The 13577-nt window shown below is 43.9% G+C and overlaps 1 protein-coding gene across 2 annotated transcripts in view; it reads left to right on the plus strand.

Annotated features, from left to right (window-relative positions):
• Positions 1-13577, plus strand: part of LOC134927206 (uncharacterized) — a 605974-nt gene that overhangs the window by 320677 nt on the left and 271720 nt on the right. For both annotated transcript variants that reach the window (XM_063921361.1, XM_063921370.1), the window contains exons 11-12: positions 11225-11371; positions 13258-13377. In XM_063921361.1, coding sequence (XP_063777431.1) covers positions 11225-11371; positions 13258-13377 — 267 coding nt within the window. The remainder of the gene's footprint in view (positions 1-11224; positions 11372-13257; positions 13378-13577) is intronic.

The following is a 13577-nucleotide window of genomic DNA, read 5'->3' on the forward strand; positions in this document are numbered from 1 at the left end:
CATGTACCAGAATTTAAGTGCTCCCATCACCCCGCCAGCAAGCTCCGCCCACTTCCATTTCCTGGTCACCATATAGACCGGCTCGGATTTCAGTACGGTTGCCATAGTAACTGAACAATCACCCCAAATGTGTACTAAAACAGTACAAAACGAGTACATATTACAAAATCACATTTACAATTAAAAACAACAGCATACGTAGTCGGGCATAAATTCAATGTAACTATATTTTCTAAATATATATGACATCTGGTGTAGACCATAAACTAATATGGCACCACACTGGATGAAATACCATCTTTCCATATAAGGTGAAACATAATAAGGTGTCAGTTAAATCTTCAGTGTGATCAATCTAATATCAGCTCGATAGAAGTTAATATAAAGCTCACTACAGTTACTCCAGTTCAATTAAAGACATTTAACCCCCGGGGAACTAAAGTATCGAGACGCATAATCCACTCACATTCTCGCTGTAATAATCTCCCAGATCTGTTACCACCCCTAATTAAGGGTGGCACATGATCCATAATATGATACCTCAAAATAGAGAGGTCATGTCTCGTCTCTGCAAAGTGACGTGCAACTGGCTGAATGCTCATCCCAGTGTTCAATGCTGCCCGTATGGCAGCGAGATGTTGTGCCATGCGCTCACGAAAAGTAACCTCTGTCTTGCCTATGTACACCTTTGCACAAGGGCAAGTGATGGCATAGACAACGAAGCGTCTTGTACAAGTTAGCCTATGTCGAATATCAAATTTCTGACCCGTAAAGGGATGGTGAAAACTGGGTCCCGTCTGTAGAAACCCACATGTGGTACAATTTGGGCACTTGTAGCAGCCAATTCTTCGGTTTACCCAAGAAATTGCCACTCTCAAGTTTGCCCACACCTGATACAGTACATCATTACGTACAAGATAATCTCTGAGGTTCTTCCCTCTCTTGTAACTTATCATTAGCGATTTATGCTGAAGTGCCGGAAGATTTTTATCCGTCTGTACTAACAGCCATAAAGCTTTTGCTCTTTTGTTAATAAAAGGGCTCATATGTGTATATCTATTAATCCACACCTGGCGATTGGAACAATTATCCTTTTTTTTAATGCCAACAGGTCTTCAGGTAGAACCGCCGTCGCCTTAGATTTTTCCTTTATAAGATTTTCCACTCTATACCCTCTCTGTTGAAATTTCAGAAACATGGAATCTAATTGCTTCTCACCCATCTCCCTATTCGTGGAGATGCGTAGTCCCCTCAAGAATTGTGAATAAGGAAGGGCATGTTTAAGAGGCTCGGGATGGGCACTGGTAGCTAGTAGTAAATTGTTCCTGTCCGTCGGTTTGGAATACAAAGCCGGACAAAGTTTACCTTCATGTTTAGTCAAAGCAACATCCAGAAAGTTGACCCTATTCACATCAAGTGTGTAGGTAAACTTCACTGGACTGTCCCTGGCATTATGGCTTACCATAAGTGATGTAAATGCCTCCTTCGTACCTCCCTATATGTAGTGATGTGCACCGGAAATTTTTCGTGTTTTGTGTTTTGGTTTTGGGTTCGGTTCCGCGGCCGTGTTTTGGGTTCGAACGCGTTTTGGCAAAACCTCACCGAATTTTTTTTGTCGGATTCGGGTGTGTTTTGGATTCGGGTGTTTTTTTTCAAAAAACCCTAAAAAACAGCTTAAATCATAGAATTTGGGGGTCATTTTGATCCCATAGTATTATTAACCTCAATAACCATAATTTACACTCATTTCCAGTCTATTCTGAACACCTCACAATATTATTTTTAGTCCTAAAATTTGCACCAAGGTTGCTGTGTGACTAAGATAAGCGACCCAAGTGGCCGACACAAACACCTGGCCCATCTAGGAGTGGCACTGCAGTGTCACGCAGGATGGCCCTTCCAAAAAATACTCCCCAAACATCACAAAACGCAAAGAAAAAAAGATGCGCAATGAGGAAGCTGTGTGACTAAGATAAGCGACCCAAGTGGCCGACACAAACACCTGGCCCATCCAGGAGTGGCACTGCAGTGTCATGCAGGATGGCCCTTAAAAAAAATACTCCCCAAACAGCACATGACGCAAAGAAAAAAAGATGCGCAATGAGGTAGCTGTGTGACTAAGATAGGCGACCCAAGTGGCCGACACAAACACCTGGCCCATCTAGGAGTGGCACTGCAGTGTCACGCAGGATGGCCCTTCCAAAAAATACCCCCCAAACAGCACATGACGCAAAGAAAAATGAAAGAAAAAAGAGGTGCAAGATGGAATTGTCCTTGGGCCCTCCCACCCACCCTTATGTTGTATGAACAGGACATGCACACTTTAACCAACCCATCATTTCAGCGACAGGGTCTGCCACACGACTGTGACTGAAATGACTGGTTGGATTGGGCCCCCACCAAAAAAGAAGCAATCAATCTCTCCTTGCATAAACTGGCTCTACAGAGGCAAGATGTCCACCTCATCATCATCGTCCAATTCATCACCCCTTTCACTGTGTACATCCCCCTCCTCTCAGATTATTAATTCATCCCCACTGGAATCCACCATCGCAGGTTAACGTACACTTTCTGGAGGCAATTGCTGCTGGTGAATGTCTCCACGGAGGAATTGATTATAATTAATTTTAATGAACATCATCTTCTCCACATTTTCTGGAAGTAACCTCGTACGCCGATTGCTGACAAGGTGAGCGGTGGCCCTAAACACTCTTTCGGAGTACACACTGGAGGGAGGGCAACTTAGGTAGAATAAAGCCAGTTTCTGCAAGGGCCTCCAAATTGCCTTTTTTTCCTGCCAGAATACGTACGGAATGTCTGACATGCCTACTTGGATGCGGTCACTCATATAATCCTCCACCATTCTTTCAATGGTGAGAGAATCATATGCAGAGACAGTAGACGACATGTCAGTAATCGTTGGCAGGTCCTTCAGTCCGGACCAAATGTCAGCACTCGCTCCAGACTGCCCTGCATCACCACCAGTGGGTGGGCTCGGAATTCTTAGCCTTTTCCTCGCACCCCCAGTTGCGGGAGAATGTGAAGGAGGAGCTGTTGACGGGTCACGTTCCGCTTGACTTGACAGATTTCTCACCAGCAGGTCTTTGAACTCCTGCAGACTTGTGTCTAGCGGAAAGAGAGATACAACGTAGGTTTTAAATCTAGGATCGAGCACGGTGGCCAAAATGTAGTGCTCTGATTTCAACAGATTGACCACCCGTGAATCCTGGTTAAGCGAATGAAGGGCTCCATCCACAAGTCCCACATGCCTAGCGGAATCGCTCTGTTTTAGCTCCTCCTTCAATGTCTCCAGCCTCTTCTGCAAAAGCCTGATGAGGGGAATGACCTGACTCAGGCTGGCAGTGTATGAACTGACTTCACGTGTGGCAAGTTCAAAAGGTTGCAGAACCTTGCACAACGTTGAAATCATTCTCCACTACGCTTGAGACAGGTGCATTCCACCTCCTTTGCCTATATCATGGCCAGATGTATAGGCTTGAATGGCCTTTTGCTGCTCCTCCATCCTCTGAAGCATATAGAGGGTTGAATTCCACCTGGTTACCACCTCTTGCTTCAGATGATGGCAGGGCAGGTTCAGGTGTTTTTGGTGGTGCTCGAGTCTTCTGTACGCGGTGCCTGTACGCCAAAAGTGGCCCGCAATTCTTCTGGCCACCAACAGCATCTCTTGCACGCCCCTGTCGTTTTTTAAATAATTCTGCACCGCCAAATTCAAGGTATGTGCAAAACATGGGACGTGCTGGAATTTGCCCAGATGTAATGCACGCACAATATTGCTGGCGTTGTCCGATGCCACAAATCCACAGGAGAGTCCAATTGGGGTAAGCCATTCTGCGATGATCTTCCTCAGTTGCCGTAAGAGGTTTTCAGCTGTGTGCGTATTCTGGAAAGCGGTGATACAAAGTGTAGCCTGCCTATGAACGAGTTGGCATTTGCGAGATGCTGCTACTGGTGCCGCCGCTGCTGTTCTTGCAGCGGGAGGCAATACATCTACCCAGTGGGCTGTCACAGTCATGTAGTCCTGAGTCTGCCCTGCTCCACTTGTCCACATGTCCGTGGTTAAGTGGACATTGGGTACAACTGCATTTTTTAGGACACTGGTGACTCTTTTTCTGAGGTCTGTGTACATTTTCAGTATCGCCTGCCTAGAGAAATGGAAACTAGATGGCATTTGGTACCGGGGACACAGTACCTCAATCAAGTCTATAGTTGGCTCTGAAGTAACGATGGATACCGGAACCACGTTTCTCACCGCCCAGGCTGCCAAGGCCTCAGTTATCCGCTTTGCAGCAGGATGACTGCTGTGATATTTCATCTTCCTCGCAAAGGACTGTTGGACAGTGAATTGCTTACTGAAAGTAGTACAAGTGGTCTTCCGACTTCCCCTCTGGGATGACGATCGACTCCCAGCAGCAACAACAGCAGCGCCAGCAGCAGTAGGCGTTACACTCAAGGATGCATCGGAGGAATCCCAGGCAGGAGAGGACTCGCCAGACTTGCCAGTGACATGGCCTGCAGGACTATTGGCATTCCTGGGTAAGGAGGAAATTGACACTGAGGGAGTTGGTGGTGTGGTTTGCAGGAGCTTGGTTACAAGAGGAAAGGATTTACTGGTCAGTGGACTGCTTCCGCTGTTGCCCAAAGTTTTTGAACTTGTCACTGACTTATGATGAATGCGCTGCAGGTGACGTATAAGGGAGGATGTTCCGAGGTGGTTAACGTCCTTACCCCTACTTATTACAGCTTGACAAAGGCAACACACGGCTTGACACCTGTTGTCCGCATTTGTGTTGAAATAATTCCACACCGAAGAGCTGATTTTTTTGGGGTATTTTGACCAGGCATGTCAATGGCCATATTCCTCCCACGGACAACAGGTGTCTCCCCGGGTGCCTGACTTAAACAAACCACCTCACCATCAGAATCCTCCTTGTCAATTTCCTCCCCAGCGCCAGCAACACCCATATCCTCATCCTGGTGTACTTCAACGCTGACATCTTCAATTTGACTATCAAGAACTGGACTGCAGGTGCTCCTTCCAGCACTTGCAGGGGGCGTGCAAATGGTGGAAGGCACTAGCTCTTCCCGTCCAGTTTTGGGAAGGTCAGGCATCGCAACCGACACAATTGGACTCTCCTTGGGGATTTGTGATTTCGAAGAACGCACAGTTCTTTGCTGTGCTTTTGCCAGCTTAAGTCTTTTCATTTTTCTAGCGAGAGGCTGAGTGCTTCCATCCTCATGTGAAGCTGAACCACTAGTCATGAACATAGGCCAGGGCCTCAGCCGTTCCTTGCCACTCTGTGTCGTAAATGGCATATTGGCAAGTTTACGCTTCTCCTCAGACGCTTTTCATTTTGATTTTTGGGTCATTTTTTTACTGATCTTTTGTGTTTTGGATTTTACATGCTCTGTACTATGACATTGGGCATCGGCCTTGGCAGACGACGTTGATGGCATTTCATCGTCTCGACCATGACTAGTGGCAGCAGCTTCAGCACGAGGTGGAAGTAGATCTTGATCTTTCCCTATTTTTTTAACCTCCACATTTTGGTTCTCCATATTTTAATGCGCACAACTAAAAGGCACCACAGGTATACAATGTAGATGGATGGATAGTATACTTATGGACAAGTGACTGAAGACACAGAGGTAGGTACAGCAGTGGCCTACCGTACTGTGCTATATTCAGTATAATGGACCTGGTGGACACTGTCAGCAGACTGCTAAACTAGTATGAAGAAAAAAAGCCACCACAGGTATACAATGTAGATGGATGGATAGTATACTATTATTACTTATGGACGACGAGTGACGACACAGAGGTAGGTACAGCCGTGGCCTACCGTACTGCTATATATATATATATATAATATATACAGAATATTAATAACGGACCTGGTGGACACTGTTAGCAGACTGCTAAACTAGTATGAAAAAAAAAAGCCACCACAGGTATACAATGTAGACGGATGGATAGTATAGTATTATTACTTATGGGCGACGAGTGACGACACAGAGGTAGGTACAGCCATGGCCTACCGTACTGCTATATATATAATATATACAGAATAATAATAACGGACCTGGTGGACACTGTCAGCAGGCTGCTAAACTAGTATGAAGAAAAAAGCCACCACAGGTATACAGTGTAGATGGATGGATAGTATACTATTATTACTTATGGACGACGAGTGACGACACAGAGGTAGGTACAGCCGTGGCCTACCGTACTGCTATATATATATATAATATATACAGAATATTAATAACGGACCTGGTGCACACTGTCAGCAGACTGCTAAACTAGTATGAAGAAAAAAAAGCCACCACAGGTATACAATGTAGATGGATGGATAGTATAGTATTATTACTTATGGACGACGAGTGATGACACAGAGGTAGGTACAGCCATGGCCTACCGTACTGCTATATATACAGAATAATAATAACGGACCTGGTGGACACTGTTAGCAGACTGCTAAACTAGTATGAAAAAAAAAAGCCACCACAGGTATACAATGTAGACGGATGGATAGTATAGTATTATTACTTATGGACGACGAGTGACGACACAGAGGTAGGTACAGCCATGGTCTACCGTACTGCTATATATATAATATATACAGAATAATAATAACGGACCTGGTGGACACTGTCAGCAGGCTGCTAAACTAGTATGAAGAAAAAAGCCACCACAGGTATACAGTGTAGATGGATGGATAGTATACTATTATTACTTATGGACGACGAGTGACGACACAGAGGTAGGTACAGCCGTGGCCTACCGTACTGCTATATATATATATATATATATATAATATACTGTATAATAAATGGACCTCATGGACACTGTCAGCAGACTGCTAAACTACTAGTATAAAGAAAAAAAGCCACCACAGGAGTGTTTTTCAGGCAGACAAACGTATACTGGACTGGTGGTCGCTGTCAGCAAAACTGTGCACTGTACTCCTGCTATAACTGCTCCCCAGTCCCCACAATTAGGCAGTGTGAGCAGTGCACTCAGCACAGATATATCATGCAGCACACTGAGCACAGATATGGTATGGAGCGTTTTTTTCAGGCAGAGAACGGATTAAACTGGTGGTCACACTCACTACTATCAGCAAAACCCTGCACTGTACTCCTAACAGCTGCTCCCCGTCCCCAATCCTCCCCACAATTATAACAATGTCACTCTTAGTCTTTTCTATTATGTGTGGAGAGGACGCCAGCCACGTCCTCTCACTATCAATCTCAATGCACGTGTGAAAATGGCGGCGACGCGCGGCTGCTTATATAGAATCCGAGTCTCGCGAGAATCCGATAGCGGGATGATGACGTTCGGGCGCGCTCGGTTTACCCGAGCCACACGGGAGAATCCGAGTATGGCTCGGACCCGTGTAAAAAGGCTGAAGTTCGGGGGGGTTCGGTTTCCGAGAAACCGAACCCGCTCATCACTAATAATCAGTAAATCGTCAATGTATCTGTAAAACGCTATGATATTATCACTAATGCTGGAATCTAAAAAGAACAACTCATGTTCAATCAAGAACATAAACGTGTTGGCATACGATGGGGCCACATTGGACTCCATCGCACAGCCAGACGTTTGTAAATACGTTTTACTGTCATACAAAAAATAATTTCTTGTCGACACAAGCTCCAATAATCTTATGACAAAATCCACAGGGGGCCCCTTAAAAAGAGGATTATCAGAAATTAAATCACATGTAGCCTGTAATCCTGCACTATGTGGGATGCAGGTATACATGCTACTTACATCCACAGAACATAAAAAACAAGACTTAGGTAATTCAGGTAGAGATTGCAAGGATAATAACAACATGTTGGTATCTTTCAAATAGGTTGGTTTTGCTTGCATACACGGTTGTAACAGTGCATCTAAATAAGTGGCTATTGGCTGATATAAAGAATGGGCCGCCCTGGGGTTTGTTGTAGATTTTTATGAATCTTGGGGATCATGTACAGTAGGGGTTTGATGGGATGTTGGACCATCAAGGCGCTCTTAACCTCTGTCGATATCCAACCCTGTGTGCAAGCCTCACCCAACAGACTATCAAGTTTGCTCTTAAACACATACGTGGGATCATTATCCAACAAACGATATGTATGGGTATCTTTGAGCTGACGCTTAACTTCACACTTGTAATCTCTGAGGTTCAACACAACCAATGCCCCTCCCTTATCTGCTTGCTAAAATATAATATCATCATATTTCCACAAATTACCCAAAGTAGTGTGTTCCTCTCTGGAAAGGTTCCAAAACTGTGGTCTCTTAGCCAAAGGGGAATCACACACATCTTTGTCTAACATCCTAGTATATGTTTTAATGGAAGCATTTTTACTGGCCGGTTCGAATTTAGAACGGCCCTGTAATTTCAACAATTATGGGGGTAATGCTGTAGGGGTAGGGGACTTCATTCCAAAAAAATTCTTTCAATTTCAGACTACGGTTTAAATGATATGATTCAATTTTCCATTGTACATGATCGAATGGCACAGTCGGGACAAATGATAGTCCTTTGCGCAAGACACATAGCTCACTTTCAATCAAAGTTCTATCAGACAAATTATAAACTAGGTCTTCCTCGCTTTTGTTTTTTTTTAATGTTTGCTTTGCCTTTTGTTTTGCCCGCCTCGGAGGGTATATCTGGATTTAAATCTAAAAAACGATCTCTAGTACGTGGCCCAGTTGATGAATTCCTTGCTCCCCTACCTCTACTGTGGCTAGAATCATTGTCACTCTCAGTTGTGACAGTATCATCAGACCTATCAGCCCGTCCTCTATTCAAAGTACGTCTGAATAACAGACGTCTGTCATTGCTGGGGTATGCCCCAGTTAACCACGGATAGACACGCTGTTGAGTGTAATCTAAATCTACCTTCCTCCTTTTATCAGCTTTGAATCTACGAAGATCATTTTTATAAGTTTCTAACTGTGTTGTTCAGTTTCGTGATTCAATCGGTTTGTTTGTCTGCAGACAATGCAGCTAAATGGCTACCTTCAAATGTAGTGATCTTATTCTATCTTAACACATGACATTTCATGTTTGGAATCTTCAATTACTAATAAAAGTAAATCAAATAAACACTTATTTAATATTGCTGTCCATTTTTTGCAAAATTCAACATTTTATCTCCCTATCATGGGAGAGTTCTTAATCCTGAATCCACGCGGGATACGTTTTTCCTAGTTACATTGAATTTATGCCCGACTATGTATGCTGTCTGTTTTTATTTGTAAATGTGATTTTGTAATATGTACTTGTTTTGTACTGTTTTAGTACACATTTGGGGTGATTGGTCAGTTACTATGTCACCCGTACTGCAATCCGAGCCAGTCTATATGGTGGGCGGAGCTTGCTGGCTTGGTGATGGTAGCACTTAAATTCTGGTATGTGTATGTCATTTTGTATAAGGCTTGATAAAAGCGCTACACGGCGCTGAAACGTTGCCCACAACAGCCGACTTGTGTCAATTTTTATGAGGGAAAAGCTTTTGAGTGCCGCCTGTGCAGGCTGTAATGAGGATGGCACCGGGCGCATTATACCTGTGAATGTCTGCGGAGTGCGAGAGTTGGAGACTTATAGATAGATAGATAGATAGAGATAGATAGATATGAAAACTGCTTGAAAACTACGAGAATTTTAATAACCTTAGAATTTTAATTACTTAGAATTTTAATAAACCTTCCCTGAGGGGATGAAAAGGGGATTGAAATTATGACGTCATTACCGATGCATGGCTTGCATTAAGTGAACGATAACGGCCAAATGGACAATTGGATAAAAATTTGGATTGCACCTCCAGTGTGTAGAATTTAATAAACTACAAAAATGGTCCTGTTACTTTTCACCGTATCTGCTATCGGTGCTCCCCGGGTAACGCCAAGAAACATGGATTAATATTTACTTACATTAAGACATCTCAAATTCACATCTCTATAGATTTACCAAATTGTTTACACTAATGTCTATTTCCAACCGTAAAAATCAGAAACTCCCATGCGAAGAATGGGTAGTATAACTAATATATATACTGTATATATATGGGTGGTCTTCACTTTGCCAGCGATCGGGCTCTCGGCGACCAGCATACCGGCGCCAGAATCCCGACCGCCGGCATACTGACAGTTGTTCTCCCTCTTGGGGGTCCACGACCACCCTGGAGGGAGAATAGACAGCATGGCGCACGCAGCACACCACCGTGCTCGCAGCGTGGTAAGCGCAGCGAGCCTGCAAGGAGCTCATTTGAGCTCACCAAGCTGTCGGTATGCCGGCGCCAGTATGCTGGTCGCCGGGAGCCTGACTGCCGGCATAACATACTACACCCTATTTATAGATATATATAGATATATATATATATATTTTTTTTTTTTTTTTAAATGGCATGGTATAATGACAAGTCACATTATTATGACCACCAGCTAATAGCTAGAGTAACTGCCGTGTGCAGCAGGTACAGCAGCTAGATGGGCTGGACTGTCGTAGCCCCCAGGTTCATTATAAAGGTAAGCTGCTCCACTGTAGCGCGTTGGTTGGCCCTCACACACCTTCGTAGCCGTCATTTATCTCTCACATCAATGGCATGTGGTGCTCAGCAGTTTCCATGTTGAATATTCGCAATGGTGCCATTTGTCCAGTCACGATAAACCCTCACCACAGCAGCACGCAAACAGTTCACAAACTGCGCTGTTTCAGACATACTGCCACCCTTGACCCAAAAGCCGATAATCATCACTTTTTGCAATTCGGATAAATCGTCCCTTTTACTCATGACAGCAATGAGTGATATGTGTGCAGACAGCCTATCACACATCTTATATACCCATCAAGTCAGCACAGGACACGTGACATATTTCATGGGCTACATGCTGCCAACGTCTAACGTAGAAGGTGGTCATAATAATGCACAATTTATTTGTTAGAATAGTTTTGTTATATAGATTAGATTACATTACAGCACTGGTGGTGCTGTTGAATCATTTGCATCAGTCAATGGCCCCTTGTCAGCTGGATACTATAGCTTTACTATAGCTTTATAAATGAATGAGGCAGTTGTCCATGGGGATGGCACATGGTTCATTATATTTCATAATTGTATGTCTTTACTGCATTTTATCACTGCAGATTATTTGTTTTACTAAATCACAATTTTTCTGAGGCACATAATATTTATCACGCAGGTGGATGCAGTGATTCTGATTACAGAAAATGGCTTTAAAATATGTGAAAAAGAAGTTAAAGACATGTTGTCTGAGAGCAGATTTCTTCAAAAATGCATGGATGACCCAGACAATTACAAACTCCTGCTCCTTACATACCCAGAAAAGGTATGTACTGTAAGACGGACTACAGATGTACTAACGGCGGGCAGGATTAATTATTTATTACTAGTTATTTATATAGCGCACACACATACCGCAGTGCTTTACAGATAATATTTGGCCATTCACATCAGTTGGGATGTCAGTATCCCGACAGCGGCATCCCGCCCATCAGAATGCTGGCAGAGGTGCGAGCACTCCGAGCCGCCTTGCGGGATAGCTGCACTCGCCACACTGCGGGCTCGGTGCACATATCTAGTTACGGTCCTAGTATTGGCATTTACAATCAGCAGACTCACTAGAGCTTTCTATTTTCTTTTGTATTTGCAAGAATGCAGGTGTTGCGGTACAGTACAGTGTAGCTTGGTGTGGTCTTATTGATTTTATACCTCTCAATCTCCCTTTTTTGTTGTAGATCTACAAACACACTTACAGATAGGTCCACCTTAATTTTGTCTTCTTTGCTGCGCCTAGGCACACTATGGTTTATTAAAATAAACCCTTCATCTATTGTTCTCAGCTGCAATACAGAGAACAATACATCAGCGGATTAAGTAATTACAGCAGGGGATTAAGTCTGACTGACCTGGCTCGGTTAATCCTATTAAAGGCCAAGATAAATGTGGACCCATCTGTACCTGAGGCAGATCATTTATTTGGATACATATTCTATACTAAAGTCTGATTTGTCTGCAGGATTACTGCGGTTTGGGCTTTAGTAAGGGTGGCACTCGATATACCGGCTGTGGGGATCCTGACGCTCAGCATTCCAACGCCGGAATCCCGACAGCCGGTATACCGACAGCTATTCTCCCGCTTGGGCTGTCCACGACACCCCTAGAGGGAAAATAAATAGCGCTGCGCTCGCCCCGCTGCTGGAATTATGGCAGTTGGGATCCCAGCGCCGGTATGCTGGGCTTCAGAATCCCGAGCGTCAGCCAGTCATAGTACACCCCTTTAGTAATCTGCATGATGCGGACTGTTGAAAATTCCAAACCACCACTTAGTATTTTCACCCCACTGTGACCACTGATAAGGGGATTGTTATTATGGACTAATTCAGACCTGATCATAAATTTAGTGCATCTATGATCAGTCACACTGACATGCAGGGGGATGCCCAGCACAGGGCTATACCGCGCCGTATATCAGTCCCTGCCCCGTCGCACAAGTACAGAAGCATCACACAGCGGCGATGCTTTTGTACTTCAGGAGTATCTTCCAGCCAGCACAGGTACTGCGCGCTGGCAGGGAGCTATTCGTCGCTGCCCAGGTTGCAGCGACTGGTTGTGATGTCACGCAGCCACCGCTGCCCGCACCCTGCACGGTCCGTGCACGTCTGCATTGCCCAGACCATGCCACCTAAACGACCGCCAGATGTGGCCAGCCCGCCTCTGCCTGTCAATCAGGCAGAGGCAATTGCCGGGCTAAGACAGTCGTCGGCTGTCTGCCATGCACCGGCGCACTGCGGCACTGGCGCATGTGCAGTTCAGACCTGATCGCTGCTGTGTGAACATGCACAGCAGCGATCAGGTCTAAATTAGCCCCTTAGTTCTTATCATTTAAATACCAAGAACGACCATGAAAGAAACCAGTATCATTAAGGTCAGGATAAAAAATGGGATATATAGCATTTTATTATATGCTTCTTTTATGTAAAGTTTTCATGCAAGCCCTTAAAATCTACATTAGTATTTTACACTGTAGTGATAACTATTATTTAAGCCATAATCTATATTTGGAACAGGGCTTCATGATAATTTATAAAAAGAACAAATATGAAACTACACCATTCTTAGGTACACATTAGGTGCTGATGTGTGATGATATAAAACAGACCACATGATTTCCTTAAACCCCTGTTTTTCAACAACATTTTCTCTCATTTTCAGAATTCGAAATGGCAGTTTGGAGTTCGTGACAAAGATAAAATACAGAAACTAGAGCATGAAGAAAAAAAGAAAAGAGACAAAGAGCTAAAGGAAGTGAGAAAAATGTTAAATATGGAGTCGGTAAGTTAAAACATATATATATATGTTAGAGATGTGCGTCTGGCACTTTTCGTGTTTTGTGTGTTGGTTCTAATTCCCCGCTCGTGTTTTGATTTAGGCTTGGTTTTGCCAAAACTCCACCTTCGTGTTTTGGTTTTGGATCTGGATGATTTTGGAAAAAAACATAAAAACCGCTAAAATCACATAATTTGGGCATAATT

This window comes from Pseudophryne corroboree, chromosome 1 (assembly GCF_028390025.1).
Source record: "Pseudophryne corroboree isolate aPseCor3 chromosome 1, aPseCor3.hap2, whole genome shotgun sequence".
Taxonomy (NCBI): domain Eukaryota; kingdom Metazoa; phylum Chordata; class Amphibia; order Anura; family Myobatrachidae; genus Pseudophryne; species Pseudophryne corroboree.